Source organism: Ctenocephalides felis, unplaced genomic scaffold (genome assembly GCF_003426905.1).
Source record: "Ctenocephalides felis isolate EL2017-DRISC unplaced genomic scaffold, ASM342690v1 CF-g0.4_SCAFFOLD_01886, whole genome shotgun sequence".
NCBI lineage: Eukaryota > Metazoa > Arthropoda > Insecta > Siphonaptera > Pulicidae > Ctenocephalides > Ctenocephalides felis.
The window spans coordinates 34,052,264-34,065,201 of NW_020538040.1; the positions used below are offsets into that span (position 1 = coordinate 34,052,264).

At 31.6% G+C, this 12,938-nt stretch overlaps 1 protein-coding gene across 1 annotated transcript; it reads right to left on the reverse strand.

The window, feature by feature from the left end:
• Window positions 1–396: 396 nt before the first annotated feature.
• LOC113374875 (probable cytochrome P450 304a1) lies at window positions 397–12,938 on the reverse strand. The gene is made up of 9 exons (XM_026614835.1): window positions 12,878–12,938; window positions 12,491–12,742; window positions 12,262–12,434; window positions 11,924–12,196; window positions 11,168–11,297; window positions 10,864–11,044; window positions 1,038–1,155; window positions 835–976; window positions 397–584 (listed from the first exon to the last, which is right to left on the reverse strand). The coding sequence occupies exons 1-9, from the start codon at window positions 12,936–12,938 to the stop codon at window positions 397–399; spliced, it is 1,518 nt and encodes a 505-aa protein (XP_026470620.1).

A 12,938-nucleotide genomic window follows, 5' to 3' on the forward strand; every position in this document is an offset into this window, starting at 1 on the left:
CCTTCGTTATATTAATAAACATGATAATAACTTATCGCATTTATCAACTGTGAGTTTATAGGAAAAACGTGGTTTGAATCTATTATTAATAATTAAATTACTAAAATGGGATTTTTTTATAGCGTATGTTGCATACATAGCTTTGTTGGAGATAATTATAGTTGCTTAGCTTCGTCTAGCCTTTTTACAACATTTGAATTAATTTTTATGAATGCATCATAAATATATTTTTGTAAAAATATGATTCGCATTTTTTGAACAAATATTTAATTTTTCTATATTTCTATATATGTATTTTATAGGAGTAAATACTCAAGCTTACAATTTTATATTACATTTTATCCATTATTTTAAGAGATATTTTATAATATCATATTTCCGAATTATATTTGCATGTTAACTATACCGCACTTGGTACTTTATCCAAACGTCCTTTGGAGAAATTATGAATCCTGATAGTTCTCCCCGGCGCGGCGGTTTCTCTTTTCCGGGTGCTGGTGAAAATATGAAATTTTGAACTAAGGATGCAAACATCAGGAACATATTCTGACGTGCAAACGTTTCTCCAGCACACAAACGTTTTCCTGAAATTAAACATTTTCGAGAACATATCAGCATTTTAATCTTGATTTTGTGAGCAATTTTTTACATCTTCTAGTCTTTTAGCAAATTCAAGCTTTTCTTCTAATATTTTCAAACTCATATATGACTCATATCATAGTTATGACTTTTATTAAATGTATTTATATCAGGTTTATATGCATGTTATATGCATTGATATTTTGTATGATTCATTTTCTATATATCGTGTAATTTAATGGATTTTGTGTCTACCTGCTCCAAATGGTAAAGTGATATCTTTTTTCTTTAACAAACCGCGTGAATCCAAAAATCGTTCAGGTCGAAATACTTCAGGATCTCCCCATATATCGGAATCGTGGTGTATACTCCATAAATTGGTTATGACCATAGTGTTCTGAAAGTATTAAAAGCACAGCATTCGTAAAATTTCAATCGTAAATTGTTTAAAATTTTACCTTTGGTATATTGTATCCATTTAAGGAGGTGTCAGTTTGGGCGCGATGCGGCAAATTTAAAGGAACCAAGGTTTCAATTCGCATAGTTTCGCGCAGGCATGACTCCGTATACGGCATGCTGAAATATATTAATTAACATTATTTTTTTAACTTAAACTTATATAAATTATTTTTTCAACTGTTCAGACTAATTTTGCACTTGCGCTTATTAAATTTTGAATAAACCTATTTCTATTATAGCGTAAGTTGCATACATAGCTTCGGTGATGATAATTCAATTATATCGTTTAGCGTTTTTGCAATATTTGAATAATTTTTTATAAATATATAAATATACTTTTGTGAAAATATTTTACGCATTTTTGTGAAATTATTTAATTTTTTCTATATTTTTATATATGTAATTTTAATCATTTTTATGTGACCAAACCAAGTTATATAATATATTTTAGAAATCTTATAATATTTTTAATAGTACAAAACTGCATCTGCACAATTATTAAGTGCGAGTATGTTTGTAAGTCTACGGCATCGTGTGTAACTTTTTTAATAATTATTATGCTAACTTAAAATTAGATAAATCATTTTTTCAACTGTTTAAACTAATTTTGCTGTTGCATTTATTAAAAGGTTGAATAAACCTATTTCTATTATAGCGTATGTTGCATATATAACCTATATGGTGGAGATAATTATATTTGCTTAGCTTCGTCTAGCGTTTTTTTTTATATATGTAAATTTAATCATTTTCATGTGACAAAAACTTTAACTTATAATATATATTTTTGAAATCTTATAATATTTTTAATACCACAAAACTGCATCGGTACAATTATAACATGGGAGTATGTTTGTAAGTCTACGGCATCGCGTGGAACTTTTCTAATGAACATAATTTTGCTAACTGAACTTATATAATTTATTTTTTCAACTGTTCAAACTATTTTTGCTGTTGCATTTATTAAAATATTGAATAAACCTATACAATTTTTTAATACATACTGAATCGACCAAGTGTTTTTGTTAAACTCTTGAACAACATATTTTCTATTGCATTTTTATATATATTGTTTTATACTACCAATTTGTCAACAGGTCAATAAATTCATGTAAATTTTTAATATAAAATTTTTAATTTTTTATTCAATAATATATAATTATATTTTTTTATTATCAATTGTTATTGACTTGTGCAATACACTTTTGCTACCTTTCTTTCTTTGTTGTGTTGTGCATTTTTTATGTAATATTTAGTGTACGGTAATTCAATTCAACTTGCATCAAATTATTTAATTAATTTTTAAATTCTTGATGAAATTTTTAAATATTTTTTGGAACAACTTGTTTCTTTTACTTAGTGCGGTCTGTCATCAAGATTTGGCAATAAATTAAAACAATATTGGACATACTTGCGCAACCCCAAAGCTCTATATCAGATGGGATTTATTATAGATTTATATGTCAATACCTTATTATCGAATGACATGATTGATTTGCGTCTCATTAGCCAATTTAGGTCTGTAACCTTCTGTCACAATAAAAAGTCGAAATTGAAATTTTTTGCTTATCTTCACGTTTTGGTTTCTGAACATTTTGGTATACCTTAGAAAAAATGGATGTATGTGTGTGTGTGTGTTTTGTGTGTCCGCAATTTTTCGATCCCGTTTTCGGCCGCACGGATCAAGCGATTTGAATGGTCCAAAAAACATTCGATTTCTATTTTTATGGAGATGTGCTGATTAGTTTATGACAAAGACAGGTCCAACCGTTTTAGAGATACGGAATAAAGAGTGCAAAAAATAGAAATCTAGTTTTTGAGAGAACGGAGCATCCGATTTGAATGATTTAAAAATTTTCTACTTGTGTTGACAAAACGTTTGCTTTTGGAGAGAGGCACAATTTTTTTTTTAATTTCCAAAAAATTTTGTTTGAATATCGAAAATACTGATAATAAAAAATGATATGGCAAGATTTGTTCTTCTATGTCTTAAATATTGGACCCAGCACTCTTCTTTATGGAACGCCAGCTCTTATTGAGGAAGAAGTAGAAGTTTCATAGTTAATCCTGATTTGGAAATGAATAAATTTTTGCTGGCGGAAAAACACTGCACCTAAATTTAAAACCTGCTCGGTCACATTTTCAAAATATTCAGTTTTCTCGAATAACTTTATCCGAGACAAGAAATAAGCGGAGGTTTTAGTCGGTATTATACCCAGGCGGTATTGAGTCCGACATACCATGACAAATGACCTAGTCTTGGTATGCGTAAATGCATTTCCTTCGCTATATAAAATAAAAAAAAAATGAAAAGAGCAGATTTTTCTTTGCGATTACTTTTCGGATTGAGAAATTGTTAGCGAATTGTTAGTGGAATGTAGTCCACAGTTCTTGTCGGCATCTTGTTTTTGTAATTGATGATTCGATAAAATATTGTATTATCTAAATGGCAATTTAAAAATTTTTATCATATGATGCACTTATAAATTCAATTATGAATGATAATTATAATATTGTGCATACATATTTTTATTCAATCTTATTGATTATATATGTGAGAATTATTTCTTAATATTATTAATATAAACAAAATATTTTTTTCAAAGACTAATTTTTATGATTAATTTATTAATATGTTATTGACTTGTGAATTAAACTTTTGTTACATTATTTTTTCGCTTGCTGCGCTTGAGCAGTTAAATAACTAATCAACAAATAAATATTGTTGAATTATAAAATGATTATTAAAAGTATAAAAAAGTATTTTTACAATTGTATATGCCTTCTTAACACTTAATATCCTTTCTATTATAATATATGCATTGTTTTTATATAATCTATTTTTTTAACTGTTTAAAAATGTTATTTCAATATTTGATAAAAACTTTGTTTTTAATCGTTTTAAATCTAGTACTGGATTTTTATAAATTGCATATTATTACTTCCTTCCTTTATTTTTAAAATATATTTTAATTACACATAATACTGAATTAATATTTTTTATGCGATTTCATTGTGTTTTTGCAAAATTTGATGCAAATCCATAATAAAATTATTTCTACAATATCTCCTTTGTTATATTAATAAACGTTTTTTTAATACATTATTAATGTATTACACTACACAGCTATGATATAGATAATTGTATTTACTTAAGTTTGTCTTGCATTTTTGCAATATGTATTTAAATTAATTTTTACTACTTATACTAATGTTTTTAATATAAATGTCCATTTTTTTACCCGTCGGGAGAAGCCAAACTCCCATCGGGCGCGTCCCCAGGTGGCGGATAGGGGGTGTCCTAACCGGTCGTAAGATCGGCGGATTGGGGCGAAATAAAATAGCCCCCGCGGACCAAATTTGGCGTTGGAGCTGAAGAGTAACAGCCACCATGTGTGTCTTTTCGGAAAAAGCTCGCTGATCTTCGGATCAGAGGGTAAGGCCGAAATAAAATAGCTCTCGGGGTAAAAAGCAAAAACTCCCCTTTTGGCTGGAAGGGTCGGTCACACCATTTGACCTAGGGTTTCGTACGCTAGCTATATTTCTCATTAAACACTTTTACTACTTATACTAATGTTTTTAATATAAATGATCTTTTTTTATTTCTTCAAAAAAAAGCAACAATTTTTGTCGAATAACAATATTAAAATTTATATTTTAAACGTATATTTATATATTTTTACTATTTACTAATTTACCTATATAACTTTTCTGATATTATCATTTTTTGGCTTTGTCTATAACGACAACTATATTTGTTAAAAAATATCAAAATTTATCCTATACATTTGAAATATATTTATATTATTTAATACATTTTTTTATATAACTACTTTGCAATTAAAGCTTTGATAAGATTTTAAATTTCATGCATATTTCAAATAACATATCTGTATATGTCGAACTTCAACACAATAGTGTGCAAAAAATGTTCTCCATTTTTATTTTCATCAACTTCAGGGAAATCGCTTTTTATTTATATAAGAATGTTTTGAATTAAATTTTCATGGGAATCATTTTGATATTATTTTTATCTTTCATACAAGAATTACCATCGGTTCAGCTGGCGACATTTTAAATGTTCTGGCAAACCAAATATTAAACACTAGTTATATTTTCTTATTATATTTATCCTACATCGATGCATTTTAATCTCCCATTAAATATTTTTACTACTTATACTAATGTTTTTAGTATAAATGACGATTTTTTCCCGTCGGGAGAAGCCAAACTCCCACCGGGCGCGTCCCCAGGTGGCGGATAGGGGGTGTCCTAACCGGTCGTAAGATCGGCGGATTGGGGCGAAATAAAATAGCCCTCGCGGACCAAATTTGGCGTTGGAGCTGAAGAGTAACAGCCACCATCCGTGTATCCTTTAGGAGAAAGCTCGCTGATCTTCAGATTAGAGGGTAAGGGCGAAATAAAATAGCTCTCGCGGTAAAAAACAAAAACTCCCCTTTCGGCAAGAAGGGTTGGTCACACCATCTGATCTATGGCCACGTACGCAAGCGGATAAGGGGACACTGCTCGAGGGAGATGAGTGGTTGATCCATATAGCGCAGTGTGCGTGGTAACTCCCACGGGAGAAAGACGATGCCCGTCGAACTACCAGAATTTAAACAAACAAGAGACAGGAGGCTATTCATGGACCTCGAGCAGAGTTTGTTTATCAGAGGCCTTTTTTTGGGAGTTTATCAGAGATAGCAGAACTGCGAGAAAGATGGCACGCACTACACTACGCTCCACAAGAGAATCATGGCCGAAAACGAGTCCTGCTTGACGTAGTCCACTGTGTACAGCTTTACGGAGCAGAGATATGGGTAAATATTCTTAAGCAGAACACTTATCAGCCCAAAATAGCGGCTTTTTTGTGGGTAAAAATCTCCACACCACCGTTCATTGTTATCTGCCATAAGCTGGGCGGCAGAGTATTAACGATGGCGGTGCTATGTATTTTTTGTACCTCTATGAAAAACACACACATACATCAATTTCATATAAAGTATGCCAAAATGTTCAGTAACATTTGAAACATACAGATATATAAAAAATTTCATTTTCGATTCTTTTTCGAAATATTAGTTAAACATTTGATACTAACTTTGTTTTTTAATCGTACTAAATCTAATACTGGGTTTTATAAATTCGAACTTCTATTCTTTATTTTAAAATATATTTTAATTTTACATTATACTGTAGTAATACTGCTTTATTCCTTTTTATTATGTTTTGCAAAATTTGAGGCAAATCTATGATGAAATTATTTTTACAATATCTTCTTCGTTATATTAATAAACATAATAATAACTGATCGCATTTATAAACTATTATTTTATAGGAAAAACGCTGTTTGAGTTTATTATTAATAATTAAATTATTAAAATGGGATTTTTTTATAGCATTTGTCGCATACATAGCTTTGATAGAGATAATTATATTTGCTTAGATTTTTCTAGCGTTTTTACAATATTTGAATTAATTTTTATGAATACTTATGAATCTCATAATATTTTCAATAGTACAAGACAAACTGCATCTGTATAAATATAACGTGAGAGTATTTTTGTAAGTTTACGGCAATTAGATAAATTAAATTTATCAACTGTTTGAACTATTTTCGCAAATCTTCTCAATCTGTTGCATATATTAAACTTTGAATGAACCTAAACAATTTTTATATTTATATTTCGCAGCAAATCTACTAATTTCTTCCGCTATTGTTTGTATGTTGCAGTCCTGATGAACAAGCCAATTAGGTACATACCTGGGAGCCTCCAGTATTTTTTTGAGGAGCTTGTTCTGAGCTCTCTGTAAGATGCTTATATAAGATCGACTGGCACTACTCCAGAGAAAAAAGCCGTAAGTCCAGATTGGTTTTAAGACGACTTTGTATACAAGAATACTAAATTTAAATGCTGTTGCAGGTTGTCTAAAGACGCAGCTATAGGGCATTCGCGTTTCGATAGAATGCAGATATCATCTGGAAAAGTGGCGATGTTGGTGTCAGCTGTAGTAGGCATGTCTGAGGTAAATAATAAAAATAATGTGGGACCCAAAACGCTTCTCTGTGGTACACCTGAGTTTATTTGCTTCAGAGGAGAGGTGCAATGTGATATATTAATAAAAAACTGTCGGTTTACCAGGTATGATTGAAGTAGTTGGTATAAATTAGCTGGGAGGTTTGATTTTATCTTGTAGAGGAGACCGGTGTGCCACACCTTATCAAAAGCCTGTGAGATATCTAGAAATGCGGCTGAGGTGCAATTTTTTTTCTTGTATGGATGAGTTGATTTCCTGGACTACTCTGTGAGTTTGTTTGATTGTTGAGTGGAGTTTCCTAAAGCCAAATTGATATAGCGGAATTGTGTTCTTGTTACTCAAAATTGCATTGATCTTTTTAAGCAGTAATTTTTCAATTATTTTAGACAAGATGGGCAGTAAGCTAATTGGTCTGTAGGATTCCATCAGAGTAGGATCTTTGCCAGGTTTTGGTATTAGAATTATTTTTGCAATTTTCTAGGAACGCGGAAATACTGTTAGTCTGATAATGGAGTCGAACAGAATGGTTAGGAATCTCAAGGCTTTTTGTGGGAGTTGCTTCAGCATATGTATCTTGATTTGATCATGCCCAGGGGCTTTGCCTGATTTTGACTTAGTTATTTCAAGTTCTACTTCAGAAAGAGAAAAGCGGGTGTCTGAATGGTCGCCGTATGTTGAAGAACCTTTTAGATTATTGTGAATAAACTCTTCTTCTTGGGAACTGCATTGCTGTGGTAGAGGGTGAAAAATTTGTTCGAAAAGTTGGCAAACAAGTTGACTTTCTGACCCATGCGTTGTTTGCTTCTTTAATAGCTGGAACAGGAATAATTGGTTGTTTAAAATTTTTGGTTACTTTCCAGAGTGAGTAGTTTGTGTCTGAAGTAGCTGATAGATTTTTCAGTTTGGTTTCAAAGATCTTATTGTTGTGTTCTCGAAGACAGGTTTTGAGCTCTTTGCAAGCTTTGTGTAATTTTGATTTGTTTATCGTTGATCTTGTAAGTTGCCATTGCTTCCGAAGAGATGTGGTTAACAGGTCTACAGCAGCGTTGAGGTCACTCCCGGATTTTAATGGTATGTTGCAACTTAGATTGTTATCTAAATACTCTCTAAATTTGTTCCAGCATGTAAACTTAGTAGTCATGTATTCATTTTGGTTGTTGATGGGTTTATGATTGAGTATATTCAAGAAAACGGGAGAATGCTCGGAGTTTAAGTCTAGGCATGTGGAAGATTTCAGCGAATTTCTTGGAAAACCTCTGGTGATGTAGAAATCCAGCAGATCTGGTATTCTTTGGAGGTCAGATGGCCAGTAGGTTGGCTCGCCAGTAGATATGGGTAAAAGACTAAGTGATGCAACCGTATTGTAAAGTTCGCGCCCTCTGGGGTTTATGAGCCTTGATCCCCAGTACGTGTGCTTGGAGTTGAAGTCACCTCCAACAATAAATGTGTTGCCCAGCGCGTTGAAAAATGACTCAAATTGGCTCTTCAGGGTTGTGTGTCTGGGATGGCAATAGATTGATGATATAGTTATAAAATGAAGAAATTGTACGGAAATATTTGTAGCCTGCAGAAAGTGTGCACAAAAAGGTTCCATGATGTGGTGTTTTATATTTGATTTTATTAATATTGCTGCCCCTCCGTGAGCTTTATTGTCAGGATGATATGTATTATAGATGGAGTATTGAGGTATCGTTATATAACTTCTGCTTGTGAAGTGTATCTCTGAAATGAGAAGTATGTCTATATTGCGTTGTATAATGAAATGTTTAACTTCTTGTAAGTGCTGTATTAAACCATTGACGTTCCATGTGCAAAATTTGAAATATGTGTTTATTATTTGTTATTCGAATGAATGGTTGTCAGCAGTTTGAGCATTGTGCCTATTTGGTCTACTAAGGTCTTTACCATAGATTTTAATTCATGCATGTCATTTTGATAACTTACATTTGTTGGATTGATGTTTGTAGATGATTCATGTTCTTGAGGATTTTGATGATTATTTGCGTTTTGTTCGTTGTTAACTATTTGAGAAAAGGAAACATTTGGCCGTATTAGTGAGTGTCTGCTACTTGTAGTAGGTTGTTGTGAGATTTCTTTTTTCCTTAGTGGTGGAAATCGCCGATGTTTTTCTGCTTGATATATTGGGCACCCTCTATAATTAGCTGGATGGTTTGAATCGCACAATGCACATCTTACGTTACTGTTTATTCGGTCCGTCCATGAGCAATCTGGAGTGAGATGATTACCGGCACATTTTACGTAACTTGGATCTTTTGTACAATAGTTTTTTGTGTGTCCTAGACATTGGCACCTGCGGCATTGAGGAACTTCTCGAGGATGGCGCATGGGTTCGATTATAACTTTTGTTTTATATAAAAATTCTCTATTCATTATTGTGTATATCTCTTTATTATTTTTGTCTTGCTGCAGTTCAACAACGAATATGTTTAGCGGAAGTTTAGTAGTACGCTGTCTCAGGTTGTAAATATGTACGACCTTATGCCCAAGATCTGAGATTTCTTTTGACAAGATATTGATGTCTGTACTATGGTGAAGATTTTTGATTACAATTTTAAATGCCTTTTTTGTTTTTTCCTGGAATGAGTTCAGTTGTGTACCTTTGTCTCTCAATAATTTGAGGACGGTATTATATGTGTGGGGATTCTTGGTATTACTTTCAACTTTCTTCAAACCAACGGTCTTGTGTGAAGAGAGATTCTGAACATTATTTTCTAGCAATTCTATTAGAGGTTTTATGTCATTGACCTCATGTACAAAGATCGGTGGCGGAGTTACTACTTTTTCCACTGGAGGCGCTGAAGTTGAAGGCTGTTCGTCCATTTTGTCGTTTTCCGGAGCAACTGATTGTAATACATTATAATAGTTCTTGGTTGGTATCGGATCTAACCAATAATTTTTTGTGGTTGCCTTTTTTGTGACATTAGCGGTTTGTGCAGATTTATTCTGCTGTCTTCTTTTACTTATGGCCAGTTTCCACTCTTGATATTGCGCGTTGAATCGCATGTCCCTGAATGTTACTGGATATGGTTTGTGCGATTGCGAATTATTGTCACTCGGAAGCATTTCGATATCTTCTAATGTTTGCGAGGAAGTCCGCGGTTGATTCATTTGTGGTAGAATATGCGTTTCGACAAATTCTGCGTTAGTTGTATAATCATCTTGTAGAATTTGTTGTGATTCAGTGATAAAACTTTCAAAAATATTATTCATGATTTAAGGCTTTGAAAAATTAACTTGTTGAATGACACTTATTTGACACGATGAGAATAATGATTATAAATGTCACTTTGTTTATAAACAACGCCATGTCCCCCGCAATGGAGACACGTGACTGGCGGTATAAACTTGCGCAATGCGGGCACTATCGCAGGTAGAAAACACTATTGTTTACACTTTTACTTGTTATGTAAATAAATGGTATCGGCTGAGCGATGTGAATCGTTCGAAGTCTGAACGAAGACTGAGTTATTGACTTGTAAATTAAACTATTGCCACCTTATTTTCCCGAGCTGCGTTTAAGCAGTTAAATAACTAATTAACAAATGAATTGAAATTATAAAATAATTACTAAAACTATATTTTAGAAGGTTTATGAAACTCGAGGCCAACGACTCGGTTATATTTTGCCTTTGTTGTATAGTGCATTTTTATGTAATATTTAATATACTGTAATTCAATTCTACTTGCATCGAATTTTTTATCACAATTTAAAAAATTCTTGATGTAACTTTTAAATATTTTTTGGAACAAATCGTTTCTTTTACTTACTGTGGCCTATCATCAAGATTTGGCAATCGTCCTCTTCCGACTACTCTGTCAAGCTCTTCAAGAATTTTATCTTGGACATCTGGTCTATACATCAGATGAAAAAATAAATAACATAGTTGCACCCCTAACGCCGTTGTCGACGGAAAGAGAAAATCCGCCCCCGTCAGTATCAATTGATCGACTACGAGAAAAAGAAATTAAACAAATATTCTTTAGAATTCAAATGCTAATGTTATTATTTTTGTAAAATATTAATTTTTATGCAATGCAACTTCTTATTATTATAATTATTTCTATTTATTACCTGAAAATGTTGTTTCATCATCTTTATTAAAAATATTTTTTTGCCTTTTTGTCATTTCATTTAAATAAATGTCCACAAAACTGCGATCATCTCCGTCTTCGTGTTGTTTCATAATTGATTCAACATTTTTCTTGTATATCATAAAAAACAGACATATAATTTCAATTAGCTTTTATAATCCATATATTGTACGTATGTATATTCAATATTTGCCTACCCCCCCCCCATTTTCACCGAACTTTTCCTAACTTAACATTTCTTGATAATTATTACCGGACTTCTATCATTATGTTTTGCGAAAGAAAAAGTTTATATTTGGGAGTTTAAGCACTTTTGACTGTAAATTTACATTGTGTCTTTAATAGAATACATTATTACTACAAATTTTATGAATTCCTCGTAATTTATTCTTTTACTGAAATTGAACAACTTCTGTTTTCCATTTTAAATTCGAGATATTATTTTATATTATCGAAAATTTTACAAAACGTGTGTTACACGCCACTATAAAAATTAACATATATTTTTAATAAAATCACTTTTATACCAATATTTTGTATAATATATATTTTTTTACTAAGTTTCCAATACAAATATTGTGTATTCAAGAATTTGGTACAACTCTTATTTAGTCTTCTTCTACAATGTTCTAAATTTGATGTTATTTATTTTTAAAAAACTGTTTTCTATTTTTCTTAATGCGATATTTTAATATTAATATTATACAAATTTAATAATAAGTTTGTTAATTATTACCTCAATGAATTCGTATATAACTTTATTTCCTCTTTTAAGGTCGTTGTACCCCGACATTTCAGGGATGATATGTCTTAGCCAAGGGGTCTGCGATAGGGCCCGACCCATATCATCTCCAGCTCTTTGAAAAACCATAGCTCCTCGGCCCAACTTAATTAATTCATGATGTTTACTTCTTGGCCATCTTTCACGGGAAAACACTGCCATGAAAGAATTTATAAAAGCCATAAAAAATATGTTTGGCATCATTATTAAACCATCTCTGCAAACCAGCTGCAAAAAAATAATTGTTCTATTTTTGAAACATTGGAAATTTTATAAACTTTCCACTTACTTACATTTTCATCTTTCTCTACTGGACCGTTTTTGAGCAAATTAATTAAATCGTTTAACTCCTCATTGATCATTGCTTCTAATGAAGGACAACGTCTTCCAAATCCAAAATCTCTCATGTAACGTAATGCAAAGCGACGTTGTTCATGCCAAAAGTTACCATCAGTAAAAAATATACCTAAAAATTAATAATATTTTTACTTTAGAAGTATTTTGTGCAAAAACATATTTTACCTCTCAGATTTTCTTTTGGATCCCTCATTCTTGCTAATATAACATCCATTCTTCCATCAAATTCTTTTTTATTCAGAATTTCTTTGATCGTTTCATAATCTTGTGCAGCTACGCCAAGAAAATCTCCTGCATAAAATCCAATTATTTTGGACTTGTATAATTTTGCAATTTTAGTAAAAGCCAGTTGCAAAAAAGTATAATTCGCCAGCAAAATAAACCAATAACTACCCCATATTGGCAATCTCGGTAGACCTACGTTATAAATTTCATATTATATTTTTTGATTAATTGATTTTTACTTTCATTTGCATTTTTTATAAACATGAAACAGTTCTAATATGCGCAAACATAAAACTATTAATTAAATTATATGCATAATTATGGAACCTGGTGGGAAATTTTTAGGCCTCTCAGTCGCCAACTTGTACATCCAGTACACAAAAACCAT

Excerpts from the sequence above, each read along its gene's own strand:
- LOC113374875 (XM_026614835.1), bottom strand. The coding sequence starts at position 12,938 with ATGGTTTTTGTGTACTGGATGTACAAGTTGGCGACTGAGAGGCCTAAA. Across the intron at positions 12,743-12,877 it reads GCCTAAAAATTTCCCACCAG|GTCTACCGAGATTGCCAATA; the intron begins GTTCCATAATTA and ends TTTATAACGTAG. Across the intron at positions 11,045-11,167 it reads TGATGAAACAACATTTTCAG|TCGATCAATTGATACTGACG; the intron begins GTAATAAATAGA and ends TTTTTCTCGTAG.